The 27435-nt window shown below is 53.2% G+C and overlaps 2 protein-coding genes across 5 annotated transcripts in view; both read right to left on the reverse strand.

The window, feature by feature from the left end:
- Positions 1–2123: 2123 nt before the first annotated feature.
- GPR62 (G protein-coupled receptor 62) lies at positions 2124–4516 on the reverse strand. Its single transcript, XM_019537082.1, has one exon. The coding sequence runs from the start codon at positions 4206–4208 to the stop codon at positions 2982–2984; it is 1227 nt and encodes a 408-aa protein (XP_019392627.1). The 5' UTR covers positions 4209–4516; the 3' UTR covers positions 2124–2981.
- Positions 4517–14836: 10320 nt separating this feature from the next.
- Positions 14837–27435, reverse strand: part of PARP3 (poly(ADP-ribose) polymerase family member 3) — a 21471-nt gene continuing 8872 nt past the window's right edge. For all 4 annotated transcript variants that reach the window (XM_019537084.1, XM_019537086.1, XM_019537085.1 and 1 more), the window contains exons 2-11: positions 24591–24806; positions 24107–24232; positions 21468–21656; positions 20739–20874; positions 19679–19905; positions 18753–18911; positions 18007–18093; positions 16460–16637; positions 15626–15772; positions 14837–15334 (exon numbers count right to left, since the gene is read on the reverse strand). In XM_019537084.1, the coding sequence (XP_019392629.1) occupies positions 15165–15334; positions 15626–15772; positions 16460–16637; positions 18007–18093; positions 18753–18911; positions 19679–19905; positions 20739–20874; positions 21468–21656; positions 24107–24232; positions 24591–24779 (1608 nt within the window). In that variant the 5' untranslated portion in view covers positions 24780–24806 and the 3' untranslated portion in view covers positions 14837–15164. The remainder of the gene's footprint in view (positions 15335–15625; positions 15773–16459; positions 16638–18006; positions 18094–18752; positions 18912–19678; positions 19906–20738; positions 20875–21467; positions 21657–24106; positions 24233–24590; positions 24807–27435) is intronic.

Raw genomic sequence — 27435 nt, forward strand, 5'->3', positions numbered from 1 at the left:
GGCTGGGGAATGGGAGTGGTTGTCGACAGAACAGTGCCTGGGATGGCAGGGAGGCCTTTGTGATCAGGACATGCATCCTCTGGAGATGTCTGTTCATGTACTCTTCCCCTTCACATGAGAAAAGAGATAGGGCTCTGGACTAATAGGCCGATGGTCAGACATAGTATGGCACCTCATGTTCTAAAACCCCTCTGATGTGTCACCAGGCAAAAGAAATTATAAGGGGTTGGTATAAAACCCTCCAGGCTGGGTTTTCTAAGTGGGTGATAGGTAGCCAGCCCCATTACCTCCTGGTCCCACAGGCCCCATCCCAGCTGCCAGCCCAAGGCCCTTATTCTCTGCCCATCAGTGATCCAGGGGCAAGGGTCATTTTTAAGCTGTGGCAGGAGCTGGCCCCTCTGCTCTTGAGCCTTTCCACTTCATCCAGTACACCTCATCCCTCAGTGGGATCCTGGAGCCAGAGCTGTGCTGGGGGGTTCATGAGGCACAACCGAGTTCAGCTCACTCCCCGGGGCTGGTCCATTTGTATCAGTAAACACAGAGCTATGACTCACCACCCATGCTATGGGACTCAGTTCCTGGTGTGATAAGATCTGGAGGATACCTCCTGCTGCAGGAGAGCACAGGGGGAGGTAGTCTTCCCCCCGCTCCCCTTCCATGGACCCATGGGGAGGTTCCAGGATATGGTGAACAACCCCACACAATGCACGTAGCTCCTGATAGGGGAGGATGGACAGTGTCTGTGCTGAGGATCAGGACGGAGGTCTGGCTGAGGTCTAGGAGGTTCCAGCAGCACTAATTACGCTGCCCAGATGCCCACTCCCAGCATGGACACGCTGCACCAGGGTGAATTGGGGCTGCGAGCTGTGTGGCTTTAGCCCAGCTTGTATCCACATGCAGACAAAGTCTTACACCAGCATTGCCTGGCTATCCTAGGGCTGATGCTGGCAGTTGCACCAGCAGTTACAATGCCCCAGTGGAGGTGAGATTTCGGAGCCAAAGTCTTCTGCCACTGATGCTGGGTGAATCATTTCACCATGCTGCATGTAAAACTAGGATGATGATACAGGCTTGTGTCACATGGGAGGGCTGTCTAGCTTAATTTCTCTCTTTGCAAAATACCTGGAGATAGTCCAGCCTCAGTCACACAGAAGGCTCCAAGCTGGTCAGCTAAAATTACTTGCACTGTTGCACACATGTTGGGAACACCTGAACATCAGGGTAGGGAAAGTATCTAACCATTTACCATCATGGTTATTCAGTGGCATGTTACACCTCCTTTGCATGGGGACAGTGGAGAATGGGGCCTTCTCAATGGCTAAGGTAGGAGAAATGGACAATGTGGCATTACAGGTGCTTTACAACTTGAATTCCCAAAGCAACCTAGTCTCCCATTTCAGAAAGACAAGGGGATCTTGGCAAAACCCAATCCAGTGAAGAGTCTGGGCCATATTTGACAACCTGCCAGCGAGCAGCATCTGTCATGGCTTTCTCATTCCTACTATTGGAGACCCTTACCCCAGAAACACCCTCTGAAGCTCTGTAGTCAGATTTGTCAACAAGCAGTCCCATTCCCTGGTGTGGCCAGGTGGAGAGATTGTGAAACATCGCATGGAAGCAGCCTCTGTCAAGCAAAACCAAGCCATAGCTCCAAGCTGTGTGATCAAGTCTATTAATAGAAATCGGTTAAAATCACTCTTTAAAAAATACATTAGCAGTTAATTAAAAACCTATTACATGTAACCTCAGGCAAGTCCTGCTGTGTGGGCAGAGGAAATCCCCACTCACCGGCACCTGGTATTTAGGGCTGGTTGTCTCTATAGAGAAAAGCATTAACCTTTGTACTGCAGTGGGCTCCGAGCCTGGCACCAAACTCCTTGCTGGTGTGTGATTTGATTGTGATGGCTGCAGGCCAGGTATTACCCCTGCCATGATCCTCATCTGTTACTACCTAGCACCCTGAAACATGGCAAGCCTCCTATGGTCCTGAAACTAGGGGCATTATCCCACAGATGAATCTGGCCCCCACCATAAGGAATAAGGACACAGTTCCTACCGCGCTCCATGGCAACCTGCATTTGTGTCATCGAGTCATTCCAGAGGCTGCCTTCACTTTGGATTAGGCTGAGTGTGCATGAGGTGCCCCTAGGCAGGCAGGAGCTGGCTCCCTGCTGCTTTCCACTGGCTCCCACCGCAGCTTGGCACAGCAGCTTCACCTGTCCTGTTTCAGACCTCACAGGCTTTCGAACAGAGCTCTGCTTGCCCAGAACAAGTGTCCATCTCAGATGGCTGCCTACTGAAGTCCCTTTGATGGCACATTCTCTGATTCCATGGGCAGGCACAGCTTTGGGGTCAAGAAAGTGAATCCACACTGAAACCCTCACTCCACAAGAACAGATAGGGCCTGGCTACCCCTCACTCACAGCTAGACCTCATTAGAGCTGCCTGCCCATCCCTGCTCCTGGAATTGCTGATCCGTAGATCAGAGGGAGGCACGGTGATCTACAAGACTGAAAAAAGGGAGAAGGGGACAGAAGGGACCCACAGACCTTCTCCCCCTCTCACAACTATCCAAGGCACTGACTCATTAGGTGACCTCTGGTGACCTCTTGATTTCCCTGACAACCCATCTACAAGACAAGGTTGTGGCAGGAGCTCTCCAAAAGCTCAAAAGCTGCATCTGGAGTGCATGATGAAAAGTGCTTGGAGAAGAACAGGATTAGCTCTCATAAACACCCATCCCTCTTCCTTGCACCCTCCTGCTGGTTTTCCTTACTCCCCTGTGGAACAGCATTGCCAAGTCAGCTTTACCCGCCCATGCTTAAGAAGTTAAATCCTCTGAAATGCATCACCCTTCACCAGATCAGAAACTGGCCAGTCAGGCCTTCCCGTGAGCTGAAACCCCACATCAATCCTCCTCGCTGCAGCAGCCAGGATGCAGACCACAGTGACCTGATATCCACCCTAACCCCTGTCCCTTCTCAGTTGGTTTCTTCTGGGATTTGACCTGGAATTCTGAAGCCCATCATGGTCTGGTCCACCGTGTTCCTGGGGCTGGAGTTGATGTAGCTGGACTGGGTCTCCAGTGTGCAGCCAGTTCTTTGTAGGAACTGAAAGAAGTTCTCATGGATAGACCCCTCAGGACTAGAGAGACAGAGGTCCTGGGTCAGGGATCTGTTGAGGCAGTTCCTCCCCAGTCTGGACAGCTCTTCCCGTATCTGACGGTTCAGTAGCCCGTAGAAGAAGGGGTTGATGGCAAAAGAAGAGTAGGCGAGCCAGGTAACAACAATCTCCCCAGGGCCCCCGGCAGGAGTGACTGAGTTAACAGAGCAGTGTAAGTGAAAGGAGAAGAATGGCAGCCAGCAACACAGGAATTGGCCCACAATGAGTACTAAGGTCAAAGCAGCCTTGCTCCCTCCAAACACCCGCTCTGGGGACAGCCGGGGAGGCAGGTTTCTGGTCGTGATGATAGTCACTTGGCTGTTAATGGAGTCTGATCGTTGCCTGGGAGTGGCCGTCCAAGAAGGGACAGGGACATGCTTCAGAGAAGCAATCCGGGCCACTTTGTAGATGCTGCAGTAGACAGCAAAGATAATGAAGGTGGGCACGATAAAGCAGAGGGTACTGAAGACAATGACAAAGATCTTCTTGTGGGCTCCAGGGCTCCAGTACACAGTGCACTTACTGGCACTGGTGGCCCCATTGTCCTGGGGCCATCCCACCAAAGCCAAGATTGTGATCAGGACAGATTTAATCCAGATGAAGACCACCACAGTGACTGCCAGCCCAATGGTCATTTTGACCTCATACCTCATTGGGTGGACAATGTAGTAATACCTCTCCACACTGATGACTGAGATGGTGAGAATGGAGGCGCTGATGAAGCAGATATTCAAAAAGATCAGGGTCTGGCACTCTGCAATGCTATAGATCACGCTGTTGAAGCATGAAGAGCTGGAAATGATCCCCAGTGGCATCAGGAAAATGGCAGACAACAGATCTACCAGGCAGAGATGGCAGACAAAGACAAACTTCCTCAGGAGAGGGGTCTTGAGGATAACTACCATCACAGCCATGTTGGCAACCAGGGCTATGACATTCAGCAGGACCATGAAGAAAAGGCCGACAGCCTCCTGGAATGTGGAAACCTCAGCTGCTGAAAAAGGGCCTAGCCCCTGAGTAGCATTGAACCCAGTTCTGTTTGCCATTGCACCCGACAGCTGATTCCAATTTCCCAGCACCTGGACTTGTCACTGCCTTCTAGAAGCAAATAAACCCATCACCATCTTCTTCACAGGTACGTCTTCTCTCCTCTGTGGAAAAAGTGGGAGGAACAGAATGTAGAAGAATTGTAAATGAGCAAGGAGAAAGCCCTACAACTGATTCTGACCCCAAATGACCCTGGGGATGGTGAGAAAACTTCACCTTTCTGGGCATCCACAGAATCCCATTTTAGAGTAGTTCTGTGGTTCTAGCATTGTTGGCTGTAGCTGTGTTGGCCTAAGGACGTACTCAGGTAAGGTTCTTTGGATAGATGTGATATCTTTTATTAGACCAGCTAAACTATTTAGATATCACATCTACCCAAAGAACCTTGCCTGCATTCTGTGGTGCTAGCCCTTCAAGCCAACAAAGGCCAGAGAGATTCAGGAGGTGGCATAGGAAAGAGTAAGGCCAGAAAAGGAATTACAAGCCAACCTGGTGAGCCTTCTCAGAGCTACAGAAATCAATGCACTGTGACCTTGTCTATCCACCTGTGTATGCCACCTTTAGAGGTGTTCAGGACCATAGCCAGACCTTCCAAGGGACATATGCTCCGGCTGGCTGGAACAGTTCAGCTACATTGTGTGCATCTGTCCTGCTGCACTGAGGGAGCACTGTATGGCTGAAGCTCTTAGAATGGGGTGTAGACCCCCACGTCAGGGACCAGTGAACAACAAGCTGTCTAGTTTGACCAAAGCTATTTAGCATTAAGTAATCAACCTAGGCTGGAGTGAAACTGGTAACTCACAGGTACCTGGCTCCAGATCCCATCCGATGTCTGGGAGATGAGTAAAGGGGGACTAGAGAAAAGACTGAGTTATAAAGGAGGGGAGTCAAACATATGGCCCATGCACTGGATTCAGCACATTAAGCCATGCCACCTCGCCTGCCATGCTCCTAGAAGAGGTGGGAATTGGGGGAGGGGGGGAGTGGCACTGCCAAAATCCAAGGTACAGACCCATTGGGACACATTGGCAGTTGTGGGGCAATGGCTGCTTTAACCTCCACAGCTACCTGGCATTGCATGCCCCATCACCACATCCAGATCCAGCCCATGAGGAAGCCCCCACAGTCAGAATCCAGCTTGTGGGGATAGAGAGAGCAAACCAGTTTGACACCCCTGAATAAAGGCTATGAAGTCTGGAGAAGAGTGACTGTAAGCATCAGTATAAAACCAAGAGGTCTCCAGGAGGGCAATCCCTCAGCAAGGAGGGGAAACCCCATTCCAGACCAGGCACACATTGCCCAGGAAATGCATAGGTGCAGCAGCCTGCCAAGACCTCGCATTAGGCAAGAGTCACTGAGGGACTGGGCACTTCCTAAGCAGCCAGGATACCCAGAGGCTCTAAAATGAGAGGCACGCATGTAAGGGAGGTTCCAGCTCATGCTTCTGGGCATAAACCAGTCATTAGCTTCTGGGGGGTCAGGAGGTTTCCTCCACTACTCTGAGTCAGCTCATGCTGGGTCCTGGTGGAGACAGTATGCTAACCCTGATGAACCCCGGCCTGATCTGACCTGGCCGTCCCTGGGCATCCGTGGTAATGAACTCAGGGCATATGTGCGCGTGTGTGTGTCCTCAATCCTCACTTCAAATTTGCTGTACCGAGAAAGGGAGCTCACTTCTCCCTAACCTTGAATGGCTTTGTATAGTTGAGGTGGAGACTTGTCTATTGCACTGTGGGCAGAAACCCCTACAAGAGTCTACTATAGCCTCCCAACTGGAGGATCGCAGCTACACACAATTTCAGGGAGATGGGGGATTTCTCCTTAGCTTGCTCCTTTGGCCTTTTGGCTGAGGGCAAGCAAGACTCAGGGGCATCTGAACCCCAAAGCCTCTAGGCTTGGGGCTTGCATGTAGGATGCCTGCCACAGATCTGGGAGTATCTGAAGCCCTAAGCTGAAGAGTCTAGGAGACAGAATACTTGCTGGTGGTAATATCACATAGACCCAAATGACTGAGCTCTGCTCGGTCAATGGAATCTGGAACTGATTTGACTAATTTATCTTGAGACATGAAATTAAAAATAAATCCAGCTGTGCTGCTGCTGTATCTATAATTCTACACACTCTCTTCTGACTGCCCCTAGCCTGCCGGGGCACATCCTGGGCTGAGCCAGTCCTGTCCTCAGGCATCCAGGGCTGGTTGGAGCCCCCTGCCCAGGTTACAAAGCTTTAATTTTTCTGGAAACTCATCTGGGCTGCTCCTCCAAGTGGACTTTCCCAATTAAGGATCAAATGCATTCCAAGGGTCTCTGCAGGGCTACAAATCCACAGGCAGCCTTGGAAAGTGGCCAAGGAGGCACTGACATTTCAAGCCCCTCAGGAGCCAGCTTGCAAATTAATTGCTACTTCAAGGTTGGAGCAGTGTCCAGATGAACTCACCCAACTGGGCCCTGACAGCTCAGATGAACTCTGCAGAACTAGCTGGAAGATTCACCTATCCACAAGGGTCCAGTTGTGTTGGAGTTTATGGCAAACATGGGCTGGTTGGGAGTCATACCCCTATCACCTGCAGCTTCCCAGTTCAGGACCTTGCTGAAGCCAATGCAAGTTTTGCCATCTGCTCCAGTGGCTACAGCAGCATGTCCTAAATTCCGAGAGGGAGCATTATTTTCTCCCATTTTTAACTTAAACATCAAAAAGTTGCTGCCTGTTCTTGAGCAAAAATTGGTCCATGTAACCATGGCTGAACTGCTGCTGGTGAGTACTTGGGGATCCTGGCATGGTGGTGGGGAGGATAAGTGGTTTTTTGCTGAGATAAGCCATGCAGATGCTTTGTGGCTCTTCAACATGCCATTTTTCTGCCCTAACATCAAATCTGATGCTGCAGCCTGTCTGTGCTGCCTGTCTCCAATGGATGCTCAGCCTTTGACCTGCCTGGACAATTTCTAATCAAAGGCAAATTTCCATCAGAAGCTGCCAGGTTACAAAGCCCCAAATGCTGTCTGCCCTGATGCTGGGCATCCCAGAGCCCCCTGCAGCAAGTCTGTGAAATTGACAAGAATGTCAATTTCACAGGTGCTATTAGCCACAGAACTCATCAGAATGTCAATTTCACCCAGCAGCTGCTGGGTCCAGGGCATGACCTGAAGTGTGGGTCCTGGTTGAGGAGACATTTTCATGCTGAAACCAAATTTAGAAAAGGTGACATTTTCTGCAAACCAGAACCCAGCTTTTTGCTGGTCGCTACTCAGAATATTGTGCTTCCCAAAGCTCTGTGCATGAAGCTGTAATGGCAGCACTATAGAAATATCACCCCAAGCCCCCTCCAAACCAGGAGTTGGCAGCCCTGCAGGAAAGGACTGTCCTCTCAGAATCGTTCCTTAGCTATCCTGTTTCCCTTGGCTTTCAGATCCATCCCCTGAGCAATGATAAGGGAGGGGCTCAATTCCCAGCTGATTGTTCCAGGATGCCCTCCTGGACCCCTTTCCCTTTCTCTCCCCATTGATCAGCTGCTCCAAAACCAGACAGTGGCTCTAGCACAGCTTCTGGAGGGAGATCTCCCATTGCTCATATTCTTTGAATTTCCATGATTCAGATCCTGGGCCAGTTCCCTCTGTGTTCATAGCCATGGGTGCTGCTGAGGCAGGGTTTGAGGCATGAGGTTCTGAGGTCCCACGCATGATCTGGAGCAGAGTACAGGGCAGGGCAGGGGAAACAAGGCAGGCCATACTGGGTTTGGGTAAATTGCATAATGGCTGGTTGGGGGAGGCTTTGGGGGGAAAGTTGGGCTCAGAGGGCTGAGCAGTGTTCAGGTCTGGAGAGGAGTGGCAGGTCAGTGCAGAGCAGACTGTCAGAACTGTGGTGATGGGTTAGTCTGGAGGGCTGGCTTGACCAGGGGGTCAGTGTCACTGCACATGAAATGTCTTCTGGTTTAGTCTGAGAGCCAGTCCAAGTGTGCAGAGGGCTTTGGATCTGGGGCAGGAGGCTGGGGTTAGTCGTGGCTCCATCTGATCCAGCAGGACATTTGGGATCCGAAAATCCATGACCTTTGGATGGGACAGGGTGTCCAGAGTGCCCAGTTGTGCCCCACATGCATGCAGCGAACAGATGGGGACATGAATGGCCCTGGATGGGTGCAGACCAGGGCGTAGCAGGACACTTCCCAGCCCCAGTGGCAGATGGAGGGATGTACCTAACTGTCCCAGCAAGCTCCCAGGGGTATGCAGCGCTCTTAGGGCTGGTAGTGCTCTGATTCTGCAAAGTGAAGACCTCTCCTGCTCTTGGTAGCTGGTGATGCCCCATTCCCCTATGTGAATGCAGTGCTGGGGAAACTGCTGCATCCAGCCTGCAAAGCAAGCACCCTGGTCCAGACAGATATAGCCCCTGTGCTCAAATCCTCATGTGCCACATTTAGTAGAGGCAGTGCCGGTGCTCCCTGGAACCAAGACTCCCTGCTGGGCTGCAGCTGTAGATTGAAGGTGGCGCACCCCTGAGTCTCCAACCTGCACCTCTGAGTGCCTAGAGTTGATGTAGTTGGACTGGGCATCATCCATGGTGTGCCAACATCTGGTGAGCCTGATGCCATCGGGTCATTTGGTACCAGTCACTGTTGTTGGGTCTTTGCCTGCGAGAAACTGGACCAAGGCCAGAAAAACCCTCCAGGGGCAGCTTTGCTGTCATGCACAGGGTATATTCCTCACACCAGCCCCCATCCAGAGCACTCCATAACACCTCCATCTTCCCCAGGGAAGGGTGTGCATTCATGCCAGGAAGGGTAGCATCCATGCCCCATACTGCTGGGTCAGTTCAGCCCCCACTTAGATACAGTGCCTTTTCCCAGCATCCTTTCCCCAACCACTTCAGTGCCATGCTTGCCTATGGGTCCCCTTGCTGCAAGTGCCCAGCAAACTCCCTATCAGCAGTGCCCTTAGAACAGCTCCAGCTCTATCGCCCAATCTGTCCCCAGAGTCAAACCATGCCAGCCCCCTGAGGCATCCCTCGTGCTGGCAGAGGACACTGGGTTTGATCCCAGCAGTGGCAGCACCCAGCTGGGCTGAGGGCTGGCAGGGGATTTGGAGAGAGCCTTGCAGGGGATGGGGTGCCAAGCAGCAGCTGCAGATTGGAGGGCAGTGCCAGGCCACCAAAAGAGCCAGTTCTGGTGGATGAAGGTAATTTCAGCCCTACAGGAGCCATGAGCAGCAGGGCTATGGGGAAGGTGTGAGACCATTACTAGCATCTCTGCAGGAAGCGAGGCAGGATGGGAATGGTCAGGGATGCCCAGCAGCAATGAAGATCCAGGCTGGGGAGGGTCTCCTTCATTAGGTGGTGAATGTGTACCCAAGCACCCACAGCCTCCTGCCTGTCTGGGCACCTTTTACCAAGCCATTTCTAACTCAGAGCTCGTGTACCAGCAACTTGCAGCAGGGTCTCAGAGGGCACATAACATTTTTTTGTGGCCAGTCTCATAGGTCCAGATTCTGGGCTCGCTCTGCAGAGCACACCAATGAGCACACTCTTGCAGACACACATTCTGCAAAACTACACAGTGCACCAATGGGGCCCCAACACAGCCAGCAACTGGGCCACAGAATCCCCCCTGTCCGGCTCTATCAGCAGCCAGCTCTGCTGCTGCTACCTCTTTCCTGTCCCTGCCTTGCCTCCCCTTCAGCAAACCAAAGCGAATGGCAGGGCAGGGCACAGATCTGGGAGCCAGGCAACCTGTTGCCAACTCTGTTACTGATTGGCTGAGTGACCTTGACCACAACACTGTGCCTTGGTTTCCTCTTCCGTGAGCTGGGTGCAAGCCCCATCAGCCACTGCAGCAGAAGACCTGGGTTTCCAGTGCTGTCACTGGGACAGCGTCTCCCACAGCCTTGGCTAAGGTAAGTCCTCTCTCTGGACACCTGTGCCTACAGCAGGTCTACTCCCAAACAGAGGCACCATTCAAAGGATGGCTTGCTCCCACCTGATGTTACTGCACCAGCCAAAGTTCCTAGCACAGACCTGCCCAGAGCGGTGCCAGCCCCTCTCCCTGCCTTGCCACTGCCCCATGGTAATTTCGTCTTCTCCTGTGCCCCCCAGTGCCTCTCCCTCTCTGATCCTTGGTTACTAGCCTGGACACATGGAACATGCTACATAGGAAGACTGGAGCACTGGGGAGGGTGCTGGGCACCTAAGAGGATCAGCCCTCACAGGGCATTGGGGTGACTAGCATCAAGCCATTTAGCAAGACACCCACCCTCCCTGCTTGCCCCATACCCCCAAGTCCTGGGAGGAGGTTACTGACCTGACTGGAGTGTCCCCGAAGCCTCCTCACCAGCTGGGGACTTCATCAGCTCATCTCCGCCAGGCTGGGGCTTCGTCCTCCCCTGCTGACCGTGAGCTGCTGCAGGGGCTCAGACCCCTCCCTGCCCCGGACTCGGGGGCACTACAGGCTCCTTGCCCCAGTCCTACAGGTAAGTGTGACTGAGCAATGTCTTTGGCCACTGCCTGGCATGAAGGGCTGGCAGCTGCTGTCCACACGCCCAGTCACTTTGCAGATTCGAAGCTCTTCTGCCCTCCTGCACCTGTCGTGAGTGAAGCACCAGAGGGTCTCAAGGCATCTGCCCAGTGGGGCTGTGCCCACCTAGTGCACCTCTGTCTGGCATCAGCTTCTGCTCCCCAGCCTTGGAAAGGAGCTGGGAAGCTGCGGGCAGCTGCCGATCTGCGCTGTGGATGGCACAGGCTGTCACTCCAGGTCTCCGCCTGGCCTTTTAAAGCGCTGTCATTCACATGGAGAATTCTGCTGGGTCCTAACAGCCTCGCACTCCCACAGCCACACAGGGGTGGCTCTGGGCAGGGAAACCCACTGCCCAGGGGTCACCCTCTCCTCGAGGGCCTGTTTCTGCCATGTTGCCCCTGCAGCAGTAAGCCACCAGGGCAGCAGGAGGGCCTAAGACCTAAGACCCCATTAGCTGGCTCAGGCTGGGAAGAGGACCTGGCTGCAGGATGCTAGTACCTCACAGTCCCAGGGCCTTGAAACCCCACAACTCCTCACAGAGTTTAAGAGGTCTGGGATCAAAGCAATTCCACCCTCATCCCAAGCCAGGCAGGGCATCCGGTACTCGGGCTAAGGGACAGTGTCCCCCAGGCTCCCCTCTCCTTAAGGGCACGTGGCACAGCAGCTCCAGGATATGGACCTGCCTGGTCAAATCATAAAACAGACCAGTGAGGGGCCCATCGTGTGTGACAGGGGGCCTTACCAGCCCATCCACCACTATGTCAGACCTCCTCAGCGTACCAAAACTGCAGCCTATGGACAGAAAGGGGCAAGATTTCCAATGCGATGAGAGATCTGAAGCACCCAGCCAGGGATGTCAGAAAAGAGCTGGATTTTTTTTATGAGAGCTGTGTGTCTCCCCACATCCTCCTCCCCTTACTCTCCCAGAAATGGAGCTCCCAGAAGGGAGGGACAAGAACTGCCGGTCCCTTTGGAAACTCCCAGCACAGACAGAGAGATGGCCAGGACTACTAACGCCTCCAGAGACAATGGAAGGGCATGAAAGTACCACCACAGTTATCCTGGGATCCAGGACTCCCGGGTTCTATTCCCACCTGAGGTATTGTATGACCTTGGGCAAGTTACTTCCCCTCCATGTGCCTCACTTTCCCCACCTGGGAAATGGGGAGAAGATCCAGCTTATGGGAGGGAGAGGGGTGTCTGGGCTGGAAATATAATTCCTTAATGCCTGCAAAGTGCTGCATAACCCTGCAGTGGCAGAGTGGGATCCAGAGAAGCCCAATGACACTTCTTATGGCCCAGAGCCACAGGAACTCCAAGCAGCCCAACTCTAGTGCCATAGGGAGCCCACTCAGCTGGGCTCAGCCAGTTGATTTCATCTCTCAGAAGTGGGGCTGTTCCTGCTAGGACTTGGCTTTGCAGGAGCCACAGGCAGAGCCAGGGTAGGAGCCTCTTGCTGGATGCATTTCGCCTGTCATCCCCCCCAAACCACCACTGATTCCTGTTTCCTCAGACAGCCCAAATACTGCCAGGGCCCAGTGCTCATGCCATGCCCATGCTGATAGCAGACAGCTGACAGAGAAAGGGCCCCCACCAGTCCCTCCCCACCCCCAAAACAGGGCTGGAGAAATATTCCAGCTCAGAGCAAGGGCTGATGGATGATGTCTCCCAAGGGGCTGGGCCCAGCAATTGTAACAAACCCTCCTGAAGGTATGGAAGGGATGGAGAAGCAGGGCGAGGGGGAGCCTAGCGTGACAACAGGGCCAGAGGTCTAGGTTTCAGTTAAGGCAGCCTCCAGTCAGAAGCTGATGGCTCTTCTTGTAGAGAGGGCTGGCAAGCATCAAACAGCAGGTCTCAATCCTCAGTCGCTCTCAGGCAGCAAAGCTCCTTGCCTGAAGTCCAATCAAGCAGTGCCAACACCAGGGCTGAGAATTTGGCCCCTTCAGTATGCCTGATTTCCATAGCAAATAAGGAGGGCCAGCCCCTGGGTAAAGATCAGAAGCTTGAACAGCTGTTTGATGGGCAGGAGCCAGTCATGGGGAAAGCCTCAGTGCCGGGGAGGACTCCCCCTTCCTCCGGTCAACCAACCAGGCTCCTTGTTGACACTGGAACACGGAGTTTGTTTACACTTTTTTTTTTAAATGAGTCCATTATTCTCAAGATGGATTTGACTGGCTTGTGGGCCACGGATGCTGCAAGCTGATTGGCTGGTTTGGATAACAAGGGGGGAGGGCATTGGGGCTGGACAGGATTTTGCTCCCATTGTAAGTGATGTCATACTGTGGGAGAACAAAGCGATTGATGGCAGTCCCAAGGCACAGCTTGCTGCCAACTCAGTGCCTGGGGGGGTGGCACTGATGGACAGCAGTGCATGGGGCACTACCAGCAAAGCATAGCTGTGCTCAGGTCAGTGCCCCAGATGCAAAGGAGGGCTCTGAGCACATGCTGGGGGCCTCTCGGATGCCTTTTTACATAGTTAGCACCAAGAGAGCACAGGAAGGGGGACAGGGCTGATGGAGGAAGACTGCCAGAACTTTGCAGGCAGCCCAGGGTAGGGATAGCTAGTGGGAGTGAGGATGGAGCAGGAGGAGGGAGAGGTATGGGTATGGGTAGTGAATGTGCCTGTCTGGACGTGGCTCCCAGCAGCACTATTGCCACTGAAGCCTGGGGCTTGGGAGCAGGCTGGAGAGTGCATGTCAGTGAGGTCCAGATGTGCAGGCCGGGGCTGCTGGAAGCTGCACGTTCTGAGTCACAGCTTGGGGACAGAATGCCACAGCTGCGCTCGGGGACAGACACAATGGAGCACAAGATCAGCTCACAAGTACTGTGAAGGAAGGAAAGTGCTTCAGAGATGGTCCCTATGCCCTGTCTTCCTCTCTCCCCGCATCTACGTGGGCCAGAGACTGAGATAATCCCAAACCCCAACAGCATGGTGAAAACTAAGAGACTGTGTTAGGAAAGGACTGAGGACGGGTGCGCGGGAGCAAGCAGGTGACCATTGTAATTGGTGTGTGGGTTTTAAATACATTTTAAGCTTTGTGTAGAAATGCTCATCTGGGATGCTGTGTATAAAATCCCAGTCCCAAGGAGCTCCTGGCTTCGGTGGGATCAGGCTGTCAGCCTCTGACTCTCCAGCGCTGCAGAAGCCATCTCCTCTACCCCTGCCAGGCATGAGCAGGCTGAGGACCAGTATCTCAGGCCCAGCCTCAGTAATGCCATCTATGTCAGGGGCTCTCCCAGGCTCAATACCCAGCTGCCATATCCCAGCCCAGGTAGCACCAGAAGCCACTGCATGGCCCTGTGGTCCCTAGACCCTACTGTGTGCACCTCTTATACCCCAACTCCTTCTGTGAGTCAAAACTTTACCTAGACACAGCCCTGCCTGCCTCAGCCATCACCTCATATCCACACTTTCCCCCCTCCCCACACAGAGCTGCACCAGCCCCAAACACCAACCCACAATCACTGCTCTAGGTTAAGAAGAGAGGGAAGCTGTTGTTGTGCCCTCTCTGTCATGACAGGAAGAGCCAGGGATGCTATAATCATGGGAGCCACACAAGACCCCAGAATAGATAGGGGAAAGTTTCTCGCTAGTCTTCTTGCCACCAGTGCTTGGATTAGCACACCCCGTCTCCAACCCAGTGCTGACCCCAGCTTCCCACCTCTCTTTGTTGGCTCTTTTCCCCTAGTCTCCAAGGTGCCACCTGCTCTGCCTTTCTTCTATCTACCTTTTCTGCCACCTCCATAGCCCCATCTGTGTCATCTACCCCAAGCTGCCTTCCCCCTTCCTCCCTGGCAGCTGTCTGTGGAGGTGGGGACTCCTGCATTCCCAGCCAATGGAAAGCCCCCTCCCTACACCCCGCTGCCAGCTGCTCCCAGCTTGGACCCTTCCTCATGGGTACCACCATGAGTTCTCACATTTGGCCTGTTTCCCAGGGGAATTCCCCTCCACTGCGTCCTCCCTGGGTATTGGAGCTCTAAAGAGGCCACTCTAGGTCTGTTTCCTGCTGGGCAGGTAAGGGGGTGTGCACAGAGGTGCTTGGGCACTCCCATGGGACAGGACTGGGTCCATGGTGCTGCCTCAGAGCCCAGACTGGGGCCCTTCTCCAGCATCCAATGTGAGTGGCAGGCAGGAGTGCAATGGCATAGACTTTTATTTATAGTAACAGAAGTCCTGAGGGCATTGGCTCCCAGCCCAGGGCCCACCGTTGCTCCACAGATTTTACCTGGCTCAGGCACCAGAGCTGTGATCTCCCACAGTAGGATTCCCCCTTTTTGGGGCACATCATGCAGCACACACCAGCGTGCCCTTCATCCCGGCCAGCAGGACCCATTGGAGCCAGCAGGCAACAGGCTCTGGCAACGTGTCCTTGCTGCCAGGGACATCAGTGCCATCAATGCCAGTGAGGAAGGCTCCTGCCCACGGTGCTCCAGGTGGTCCCAGCCCCTGGGAAGCCACTCAGAAGTGGAGCTGGACAAGGTAGCGGATGCGACACTGGCTCTCCTGGTAGATCAGGTACTCACTCTGGGAGAAGAAGGAGTCCTGGTATTGGGCCACGGTGATGGGTGGCCCCTGGGACACCAGCACCTTCTTCCCATCTATGATCAGTTCCTGGTCATAAGCAGGGTCTGGGGATGGGGCGGGATTAGTGCATAAGAACCTCACCCCCCTCCTTGTTCCATCTTCAGTCCCATCTCCATCACCCCCACTCAGGTTTGGCTCCCCCCTAGGTCCTGTTCTAGGTCTCACAGCCCAATGCCTGCCCCAGCCCCCTTCCACTCTAACTGCCCCATCTCCATTACTGAGCCCCCACCCAGATGCCAACCTATCACCTCCATACTGCCCTGTCCCTATGTCTCTACCCATAAGCTGGCAAGGATGGCCAGCTGGAAGAGCAGACTGGGAAGCTGTGGGCATACCCGGTTCAGTCTTGCCGCAGGCGATCACGCTGTTGTAGTTGGCGGGAGGCTTGCACAGCGAGGGATCATCCTGCATGATGCGATACTCCTTGCCCAGGGCTACCTCATTCAGGAACATGATCCCAATCTGCTTGGAAGTACAGCGCACTGCAGGGAGACAACAGGGCTGAGAAAAGGGGTCCTGGCTGTAGGTGGTTTCCTGTGCCCAGCTTACCTCTCCTTAGGGCACACAAGGCTCCATTTGCCCTCTTGGCCCTCCACATAACTGGCATCTGCTAGGAAGAAGAGATCAGTGCTCTGTAGTAGCCTCCTCCTGGCTGATGGAGAATTGGCACTGAGGGCCAACCCTGTCCTACCCCACTTGCCAAGAGGAGGCAGGAGTCTGGGCTGAGAATGGGGGTGACTGCAGAATGTCATGAGGCTAGGGGAGAGAGGGGGTACAGTGAGACAAAGGCTGCTGGTTGCCAGGCTGCCATCCAGCTCCCTGGCTCTGCTCTCATCCGTTCACTGTGCTCCCCGAGACTTCTTTGCATAGGTTGCTTTCAAGGACTCAAGTAGAGTGAAGGGAGACAAGGGAGGACTCCCCTCCCTTCTGGCTGATAAGGGCCTCTTACCCCATCACTTGCAATGTCCAACTCAACCCAGCCAAGTGGACTGAACCTCCAACAGTAAATGGAGGCTTCAATGACAGCACCACACTCCCTGGACAGATTCTTGGCCCGAGAATGCTGCCAGTCTCCCCCAAGCCCTGAGGGAAGCGAGACTGCAGGAGCAGGAGGAGGCCCTGGGGGAGTTGCACTCAGCTGGGGGAACCTGGGGGAACCAGAGCCTTACCATATCCTGCCGATTTGCTGTTCTCTGAAGCGAAGTAGAGCCCCTTGCCCACACGGCCACCTGAGTGTGGCATGATGCGCAGACCACTCTTCAGGATGGCAGCAATGACAGCTACGTTGGTGCCATGCCATAGCAGGCGCCGGTTCTCCAGGCTCTCATGGGCCTTGAACCGCTCACCCTGTGGCAACAGAGAGGAGCAGCCCTCAGTTCCAGGCAGAGTCAGGGCTGTGAACTAAGCTCAACTGCACTGGTCTGGTACCCGAGCCAAGGTACTACAGGAAGACAAGAGGATGACAGAAAAAAAGGGCAGACCTCATCTGGTAGAGAGGGGTCTGGCATAGACTTTTACATGGGCAGGCCCTCTGGGGAGCGAAGTGGGTTGGGGTATGGAGATGGGTACATGGGTATGTGCTGTGAACTGTGCAATGGGTTTTTAATGATTTAACTGTCAAAGAGTGCTTTGATCTGCCAAGTGAGCCACAGGGGCTTCTTGGCAGAGTGTTGGAGGTACAGTTATTTATACACACACACAGGTGGGTTTTTTTCCAAAAAGAAAAAGGGACTTGAGGAGAGATAGATTTAAATGGAATTGTGTAGCGGAGGGTGCACCCCTGTCCAAATGCACTGCAGACAGGTCGCCCTACACTGTTGTAACTAGCTTCTCACAGGCCAGCTTCCCAGTGGGAGGGTCTCGGTTACATGCTGACTTTATGAAAATGGAAGACTCTTCCCTAGCTTGCTCCTGCAGCTGTTCGGCTGAGGGCAGCTGAGACTCGGGGGCATCTGAGCCCTAAACCTCTGGGCTTAGGCTTGAACGCAGGATGCCTGCCATTGGATTTGGGAGTATATGAAGCCCCAGGCTGAAAAGTCTGGGGTGGAGGATACTAGCCATTTATAGCACCACATATGGCGTTTGAATGATTGAGTTTTGCTCAACTGGAAGGATTTAGAACTCACCTGACTAATTTGACCTGGAATACATTTTTCCTCCAAAATATAGATAAAAAAAAGTCAGAGCAGGTAGAAGGGCTGGGTCCTTGCTCACCAGGTAGGACACAAAAAGCAAGTATGGAGAGGAGCACCAGCAGGATGAGTGACCCATTTCAGGCAGCAAGGGGAAAGCTGAAGCTTCAGGGCCCCATTAGTTGAGATTGTATCCAGACTGCCACACACAGGACACTTTCCAAACACCCACCTACCCCAAGTTGCCTTCGCCAGGTAAACCCACTGGTGCCAGCAGTGCTGGGAGCCCTTGGGTAGACAGAGCTCTCCTGGACACCACAGCTGCAAGCACCAGACCAGCAAGACCCAGGACAGTCTGTGATTAACACAACAGATGCAGATGTTCAGCTGTCACCCTGAGAGCTTCCAGCAGTGCTGGACCTGTTTCCATGTTAGCAATGGCTGTGTGGCAGGGTGATCAGCTCTCAGCAACCAATTCCCAGGCACATTCTGCATCCCACAAGCTCCTATTTGCTCCCAGTGTGTGAGCAAGGCTCCAAGTTCTCTTAAACCAGCCTCTGAGTGGTCTTCTGCAGACCCCTCACCTCCCCCTCCCGGTCGACCTTCCAGATGTTCAGGATCTTGAGGTTGTGGTAGGTGCAACCAGTCTTCTCGATATAGGTTTGGATCACCTGCAGGAGAATAGAGTGAATCCTGGGGTACAGCCCTAGCCACCCCCAGCACAAAGATCCATGTGTATCTTCTCAGCTAGGGGCCAGGAGCTGGTCTCTGCCCCACATGAGCAGGTCTTTCTGCCGGGTGCTGGTGAAGGCCTGGACACACCTAAACCAGCCATCTGCTCCCTCAATACCCAGACAACCCTTCCCCATGCACCCACTGGCTGCTCCCCAAAAAAGGGATTATCCAGGCTGTGCCTCCCCCTACACTTGACCATCAGCTCCACTACTAGGGCCCACACCCCTAGGTTGCCCACCACATCCTCAAGCTTCTCCCTGGAGGTCCCCTCAGCCATGCTCTCAGAGCTGGATGGGGAGGGCACCCATTGAATAGTTGTCTACAGAGCTGAATTGTGCCCTGGTAGGAAGCAGCTACCAGGTTTCCAGGTTCAGCATAGCCAATGGGAGGGCTTCATGGGAGGGAAGGGGGGCCTCTAAGGACCAGCATGGACACGTAAAAGGGAAGACATCCTTGCTGCGCTCCTGGGGCCCACAGATCTCTGTGTTCCTACCCTGTCCTGAGCCATGCCCACAGCTCCTCTCAACCTGGGCTAACATTTCTCCTCTCAAACTGCTGCCTACACCTGCTGGTACGGGGACAGCTGCCACTGTACCTGGTAGTCCTTGGATGTCGGCGCCAGCAGGGAGAGCTCACATTTCAGGAGTGCGTAGTCCTTGTCCAGTGGATGTGGAACTTCAATCTTCACCTGCTCTTTCTCCTCCTCCTTCTTCTGTGCCTGCAGGCTCTGAGCCAGCTCAATGTCTGCCAGCACCTACCAAGGCAGAGACCCAGCCTGAGCTTTACTCTGGAAGCACACAGCAGGGCATCTTTAGGGAAAGGGGAACAGCAATCCTTGGGGTTCCTTGGCCATCACTTATCCCAGTACCTCACGCAACCCAGCTGAAACATATGTGTCCCAGAGCTCCTCACAGGAGGCTCTCTCTAAAGAGGAAATGGCACCACACTCCTGATGGCTCACAGAGAAGTTTTTCCTGAACACATTGGTGGAAAGGGCTGGGGCCTGGGGGCAGGAGCCTGGCAGTGCTGGTCCCTACTGCCACAGCCCACAGAGCAGTGAGCAGCAGACTAGTTGGTAAAAATTCCACACTGGGGTGCTGGCAGAGCTGCTTTCCCAACATGCCAGTCTCCTGAAGGAGCAAAAGACGCATGCAGGCAAAGAGAGGACACTGCAGCTTCAGGGCAGTCTCTGGATAGCTATTTCCAAGCCTCTTTCCTGCACTGACTGTGCTTCCTGACTCTGACCAGAAAGCAAAGAAGCCAATGACACTTCCAGCTGCAGAGAGCACTGGGCAGTAGGCACAAGAACAGCCATGGGCAGAAAGGGTTCCCCTCATACCAGGTGATGCCACACTCCCTGTCCCCCAGTCAATCCAGCCTTGCATGAGTTTGCCCTCCTCTAAACCATACAAACCACTGACACCTCCTGCAAGGCAGCCCCTATTCGACTGGACAGAGACCAGGCTGCAAACCTGTGGGAGATGTGGGGGAGGTCATCCCACCCATGGAGAGGGCTCTTACCAGCAGCATGTCCTTCTTGGCCTGGAGGACCTCCTGTGTGTTGATGGAAGGCGGTCGGGTCCGCCCAAAGTTGTGGGGAATGACAGTGTAGAAGTGGGAAGACAGCTCCTCCAGCTGCCCGGAAGGCTGGGACGGTTTCTGCAGGGCCTGCTCAATGGCCTCCAGGGCCTCAAAGCCCTTGGCAATCTGCTGCTTGCTCAGCTTCCCCAGCGGCATCTTCTTCACATCTGCAGGAGGCAAGCAACCACAGGTGTATGGCATGAGTCAACAGTCAGCCAGGGCCCGAGTGCTCCACCCACGCCCACCTCACACGCTTCTGCTGGCGAATGACTTGCACAAGCTCTTGAGATCAGGCAGAAGCCCTGACATCTCCCCAGCAGCCTGCAAAGGTTGGGAGTTTCTCTGCCACATGAGAGAAGCTCCTAGGATCCCTCCAACTTCCACCAGCCTCCCAGCTGAGGGGCCTACACTGCAGACTCCTTCCTCTGAGGCATGGAGGAAAGAGCAGTGTCTCAGTTTAATTCATCTCATCCTGACCTCAGTAACCCTCCAGTTCCAGCTTTGGGGGCCTTCAAACATCCCCCTGGCCTATGCTTCCCAATCTGGTGTGAAGCTGCCCCCAGCTCTTCTAGTCCCAGACAGCTCCTGAATGGATATCCAAACATCATGCATCTCTGTGATGCAGGCCCTCTAGGCGAGTGGTCTCCAAACTTTTTTGATCACACACCCCCTATAAGTAAAAAATTTTTGAGCATGCACCCCCAATATATGTACATTTATAGAAATAGAAGTTCTAATATTTTCTTCCTGCACCCCAATGGATCGTCTTGTGCACCCCACTTTAGAGACCACTGCTCTAGGCATTGTGGGTGGGCTCACTAGTGCCAGAATTTGGCCCTGGCTGATTGGTGGCAGCATCACAGCCCGTCATCCCACCGCAGCATGAGCTACAAAGCAGCAGCCTGGCCCCAGGGACAGTTCATGACACCCTTTAGCAGTGCCCCGCCCCTTTGGGGTGTGGGGCCCCTTGGGGACCCTGGCCCACTCCCCTAGGCTGTACCTAGGTTCATGGTCTGCATGGCTTCTTTGAACATGTCGTTGCTGAAGATGAGGGACACCAGCTCCTGGGTGGCCTTATTCAGAGTACAGGGTAGTATCTTCTGCAAGTAACTCTTCTCTCCGTCCACACTGTCCACCTGGGGAGGACAGGAGACAGCCCAGGGCCAGATTGGCAGAAGAGCAGTTTTGGACACACACACACAGACACAGACACACACACAGAGAGCAAGAATTTCCCACGCACCCAGTGGGACCAGGCAGCCTAGCTGCATGGGGAAGACTCTCCCCACCACCACACACACTCCACCCCTAAGCTCACTGCCTTCCCCAGCGATGACCAGCTCCGCTGTGAAACAGCCCAAGGAGTCAGGACCACTGATACAGGGGTCCTTCACTCCAGCAGCCATGGGGATGATCTGTGGCACTAAGAGCCAACCACAAAGGTGCCTGTTCAGGCATTGTGGTTCAGATGAAGTCCCCCCCTCACCCTGTTGCTCCCACAGAAGATGAAGCAACACTTGTGGCAAGACCTTGGCAATACAGCCCCACATTGTGACTGCATAGCAGGATGGGGGAGAGAGGGGGGATACTGCTCTCCACCTCTCTGACGATGCCAAGCCAGCCCTGCAAGCCCTGGGCACACATCACCCTGGTCCATGCTGCCTCAGGCAAACACAGCTGACCCAGTGTGGGAACAGCTGGTGAACCCACCCCCATGTACACTGCTCACCTTCACAGACACTTCCCCCTTCTCATCCCCAGGCTGCACCTCGATCAGCGTGTATTTGCCAGCATGGGCCACAAAGTTCTCCCGCTCGGCCCAGCTGTTCTTGGTCTTCTCTCTAAACTTCTTCTCAAAGTCCATCTTGGCTGCTTCCAGGGAAGGGAAGCTGGCGAGCTTCGACTGGCCCGGCTCTCCCTAGGAGGCGGAAGGGAGCAGGGTCAGGCTCAGCTGTCTCCTTTTGCCTTTTCCCATGACTTTCCCCTAGACTGGGGCTGGCTGCTGAACTTTACTGTGCAGCCACAGGCACCATTGTGTCCAATGCATGGCTGCAGCCTGTGGGGACTGCAGGACCCAGTATGCAACTCCCCACTTGACCGGGGCAACAAGGTGACACTGCTCACTGGGACCCAGAATTGCTGCCTGCTGCACCTCTTGCAGCAGACATAGCTCCCCACATGCTGGCTTTGGACTCATCTGCATCTCTAGCTTTGCCAAAATTGAACTGACACCTCAGAGTCGCACCTGTGCTCTAGTGCCGTTTTTCTGGCTACTTTGAGGGAAAAAGTGAATTTTCCCTACCTCTGATAGGGGATGAGGGCGGCATTCATGTATCCACAGTTGTCTGCAAGCTCCCCACAGCCCCATCCTGAACTATCACAAAGAGGAAAGCAGAGACCAGGAGACTCAGGCTGAGGGAAAGTGGGCCCATTTGAGCAGGGAGAACAAATGACTCGGTCTAAAGGGTAAGGGACCATGCTGGGGGGGACAGTGTATTCTTATGAGAGGCGGTGTGTGCCCGTGTGAGTCCTTGCCAAGTAGCGTGACCACCATCCTGTTTTTTCCCAGGACAGTCCCAGATTTTGGAGGCTAGTCCTGGATGCAGGGCATGGTCCAGCAGCACAGTTCCCCAGGAAGGCAGCCAGGGAGGTCACCTGTCACAGCATGCCGCTTCACCTCTACCTCTCCCTGCAACTGACTTGGAAGGGAAGGAGGAAGAGATGTCCTGTATTTCCAGCTGGGACAGACAGTCACCCTACTACTGTGGGGCAAGGATAAGGCAATATGCAGACAAAGCAAAGCCTTCCTAAGGGTGGGGCCTAGCTTCAAGACACCCAGCTAAGCTCCCTGGGAGGCTCCAGAAAAAAGCCAAGACCAAACCTGGACTCTACGAGAGCTGCAAACTTAAAGCTATGGTTTCAAATGAAAAACCCTTCAAATGCCTGGAAATGCAATGCTCGGGCCAAACCCGGCTGACCCTGCCCCAACCACCACCTGGCAACTGCATGCTTTTCTTCATTGTCTTACTCAATTGTCGGGACAGGCCAGCTAGGCCCCTTCTACTTGGGAGTTCAAACAGCACCCATAAAGACACTGCAACCAGAGCTCTGAAAACTCAAGAAACTGGGCCTGAGGGCTCCTGGCAATGTGTCAAGCATGCCTGGAAATGACTCACGCATTAGCAAGCAGCATGGTTTGGCCTGCAAGAGGGGGCAAGCTGATGAGGTGGGGGAATCTCGCAGCACTCATGGGCATGTGCACCCAACCCCCTGAGGCAGCTGGGCTCCAGGCACTCAGAGAAGCAGCATTCATGATGACAATGAATGGCCTGGGCTGCAACTGTCTCTCTGGTGGCAGCAGCAGCAACTTTTCTGCCTGAGAAGGGAGTTCCTAGCCTGAGGCAATAGATCCAAAGCAACAACTCGTGGCTAGCACTGCAGCCATATGTCTGTTATCCCCCCTTCTTCCCCACAGCAGGGTGCTAAGCTCATGAGGGTCCCTGCTTAGCAGAGCTCACCATTGAAGCAACCAGGCTGTGACTGCCATAAGGAAGGCAGCCAACTCCCCCACTGCAGTCCCTCCTGTGCCTCGGCAAAACAGTCTGCTGCTTTGGCCCCTCTCTCCCGGTCTGTGTGGAGGGGTGGGAAGAACATGCTGTATCCCCTCTGACCAAAACTCCTGGGGGTGTTATCTCAGCGGCCAAGGGCCTGATTTGTTGGTGACTGTGGGCCAATGCCAGTGATCTCTCGGGGGGAGGTGAATGACAGTGCCATGATCTGCCTCTAAGGATGGGGGAAGGCAAGAGGATGAGAGGTCGAATCACGATGTGTGACTCAACACTTATCCCTCTCCTTTCCCGGAGAGCGTAATTTCCCTGCCAATACAATTATCCAGGACAGGTTCCAAAACTCATGGCCCACGAGATGAGCTCTGCGTGGGGAAAAAGAACAACAGATGCAAATCTGGAAAGACTCAGCCATGGTCAGTCCCACAGGATAAAGCAACCCAGTGGTGGCTTTAGCATTATCTGATGGGAACCAAGACAGGTGAGCAGCCAGCTCTGCAGACACAGCCAGGAGAAACTGGGAGCTGAAAAAGAAGTTCAAGGAAGAATTCTATTTTGCAGGTACAAGTACCTGGCATGTCAAACCTGTTAATTAAGCACCCAGGACCCAAATTAAAGGAGCTGCCAGCACCATAGAGACCAATTGCTGGACAAGTGTTAACACCCCAGTACTGGCACGGGTGGGCAAAGACTGCATCACCCCTAATAGAAATCTCCTGGTCACAGACAGGTGATTCCCCTGATGGGTGGGCAGGGGAGGCCCTGCCACATGGAAGGGGCAGGTGCTTGGGAAAATACTCACCACACGGCCCCAGTGGGTCCAGCAGCTGTAGGTGCCATTCTGTTCAATAAGCTGGATGATGTAGAACTTGTTGTTGTTGTGCCCAATGTTGGTTTGGTTCAGCGTGCACTCATAATCTTCATGAATCTAAACCCAAAGTACCATGGCATCCACTCAGTGCAAGTGAGGATGGACACTGCACTGCCCTGGGGTCTAACAGGGAGGGGTCCCCCAGGCCTGTCCTGAGGAGAAAGGTGAGCTGACAGGGCTTTTGCTGGGCAGAAGGGGAGCAGCCTACTGTCAGCTTTGCCAACGTGCCTCTAGATTCACATGGAGTGAAAGCCCCCAGGAATGCAAAGCCAGAGTTCTCCAAGGGAGGGAGCTCCCACTCCAGGGCAGAAAGAAGCCCTCTGAAGGACAACATCTAGCCAGGTGAAGCAGAAAGGGGTCTCTGACCCCTGACTGTGCCAGAGGGGAACATGAATCTAGGTAACCCCCCTCTTACCTGGGCATCACTGGCACGGCTCAGATAACAGGCAGAGTCAATTTTGGCTTTAAGTTTCTCCTTGGGTGCTCTCTTCAGTGCCTCCACAGTGGAGTGGAAGCTGTCCACTTCTGGCTCTGGCTCTGGCTTCACCTTCTTGCCCTTGGTTACTGCTTGAGCCTTGGTAGCTGCCTTGCGTTTTGGGGCCATGGCTCCCTTCAGGTAACAATCAGGCTGCTGCAACAAGAATTAGGGCCACCATGAGACTGTACCTAGCCATTTATTTCCCATAGAGGCAAAATGGAGGGGAAGAGATTCAATCTCTGCCACAACCCAGCAGTCTGCACAACAACTAGACACAGCCCCAATCTAAACTAGCGGTAGGAGAGAACATCAAGAGATCTGTACGGCCATGGACAGAGAGGACAGAGGCACTGGCAGTCAAGGCAAAAGCTTGGGGTCTGAAGATCTGAACTGCCACCAACTCAACCTTGCAACTTTGTGCAAGCAAGTCATGTTGCAACTGTTCCCACCCACAATATGGGAATGAAAAGCCTTTCCCCACCTCCAAGAAGGGAAGCATGAGGTTTCAGGGCACTGACTTGTGAGGAGTGCTTAGAGATGGACACTAAGCAACTGCATGAAAACTCACGTCTGCTAGTGCTCTTCTAGCTGAACTGCAGAGTCTTTCCCATCACCTCCTCTTTCAGAGGAAGCATCCAAGTCAACTCCTTATTTCCTGGCACAATTGTCATCCTGTCCCATCCTCCCCCTCCCAACCTTGTGTACCTCAACAGATCCCAGCAGAAGGGAGGAATCAGTGTCCAAGTCACCCCCTGGTGTTATGCCTGCCAGAGCTGCACTTGGGTCAGCTTCACCAGTTACGTTTCAACCCTCTTGGAAGTAATCACAAAGTCAAACCAAGCCAAGAGTATGGAGCCTTGTGGAACTGGCCCCAGGCTCTTCTCTAACCTGGGCCTCAAAAGCCCTTGGCATGTAACCCCCAAAGCCATCACTTCCCTATCTGCAGGACAGAAAGAGTCCAGGTGGTTTTTGGCTAGCATGACTGTTTTGTCTTGGGTTTTGGCCTCTTGTCTTTGCACATGCTCTCTTACCACAGAGAGAAAAACCCAAAGCAGCTGCTCATGAATCATCAGCTGTCACAGGTAGGCATGGCTAACATTCAGGCTTCAGCCCAAGCTCAAACATCTAGCTTGTATTTCTCTTTCCTGAACAGAGGCTGATACATTTCCTCATGGAGAACAGCCAGTCCTACCTGGCTTTTTCCACCCCCTCGGGTAGTCAAGGGCTACCTGGCCATCCAAACTCCTCTTTGCTCCTTGGGCTTTGGTTGTCAGGACTGGCATAAGGCACAGTGCATGGTGGGAGAACCCCAGTCTGCCTTTTCCTCTGCCTTCCAGGGACTGCATTAAATAGCTAAGGACTGTTCTTTAAGGTCTCCCAATACTTCCTGAGCTGCTATCTACCTTCTGCCAGGGGCCCAGAGAATCCCCATTTTGCATTGGTCTGGAACGTGAACAGGTCTTTATTCCGGAGAATAGAAGATGATGATCAGATGCCCCATTCTCTGCTGCTCATGGCATCTCTTGTTCTTCTTAAGTACCTGCCCACACTGGCTTGAGAGTCAAGACTGAAACCCACAGTTTCAGCTTGGCTAAAAGCAGATCCTACAACACTTATTTCTAACACTCCTCACTTGGCTATATGAAGAGCCCAACTGCTTGAGGACAATCAACCCATGGTAGTAGTTCTGAAGCACAGCAATAATACAGTTGAACACATCCAAGGAGAAACCCATTTAAAGAATTTTTAAATGCTGATCACAACCCAGCTATCCAAGGCCACAAGTATGCACCCCTTGTGAACTGTAGTACCTAGCTGAGTCCAGGAAGCACCTGCACCAGCCTCATCTTAGCTGACCTGAGTTAAACTTTCAGATTTTATTCACCTCTATTTGCAACGCAACAAAAAGTGTCCAACATGAATATGCAGCATTCCAAAGCTAGCACTATAGTATCCTCACAAAAACATCCCACACAACAAATTGCTGGCTGGGACTCTCCTTTGATTAGCTAGAACAGCTTCCCTTCCAGGTTCTTCCCGGCATCATGCAAAGCAGGTTCTTCCTTGATCAAGGGCCTATTTGGAGGTTTTAAGAATACAAGATAATTTGTTGTGTCCAGTTTTGCTTTGTCAAGTGCATAAAGAAGCCTGAAAGATTTTTCAGAATTATTCTAATATTAAAAACATATGACAGCTCTTAAAAGTAGTGGATACAACCCTGGAAGATTCTATGGACCACCTGCAAAGTGGCAGAATAACCAAGGAAGCAAAATCCAACTAATGGGACGTGAAGAGGACTTTTATGGATTCCTTTAAATGCTGCTGTCATCATAAATAAATAAATAAATAAATAAATAAATCTGTTTATTTCAAACACTCAACAAACACTCTGGAGAAAAGTTCTCTGTGGTAAAGACTGCAGCAGCAATTTGTAGAAACCATTTCCTTAGGAGTCCCCCCATTTACCTAAGACAAAACACACTGAAAGCCAGAGACAAGGCAGCCTAACCCCACAAAGGATGGTCCACGGGTAGAGGGCCTTTTCTTCCCACAGCAGCAGAAAGGAGAAATGAAAGCAGCTCCAATATAGCCCTTCCCTTCAGTCCCAAAGGTAAATTGAATCCAGCTGGTCACCTAGCAATCCTCTGCTGCAAATTCTCTCTTGGCTTCATTTGCCTGAACTAAATCAAAGCAACACAGTGCTGGCACACTGCAAAATAAAGAGGAATTCTGCCTTGGAGACATCCTTTGATTCAATCCATAAGGCACTTGGAAGAGAATT

The sequence above is a fragment of the Crocodylus porosus genome, unplaced genomic scaffold (assembly GCF_001723895.1).
Source record: "Crocodylus porosus isolate Cpor-Errol unplaced genomic scaffold, CroPor_comp1, whole genome shotgun sequence".
Classification (NCBI taxonomy): domain Eukaryota; kingdom Metazoa; phylum Chordata; order Crocodylia; family Crocodylidae; genus Crocodylus; species Crocodylus porosus.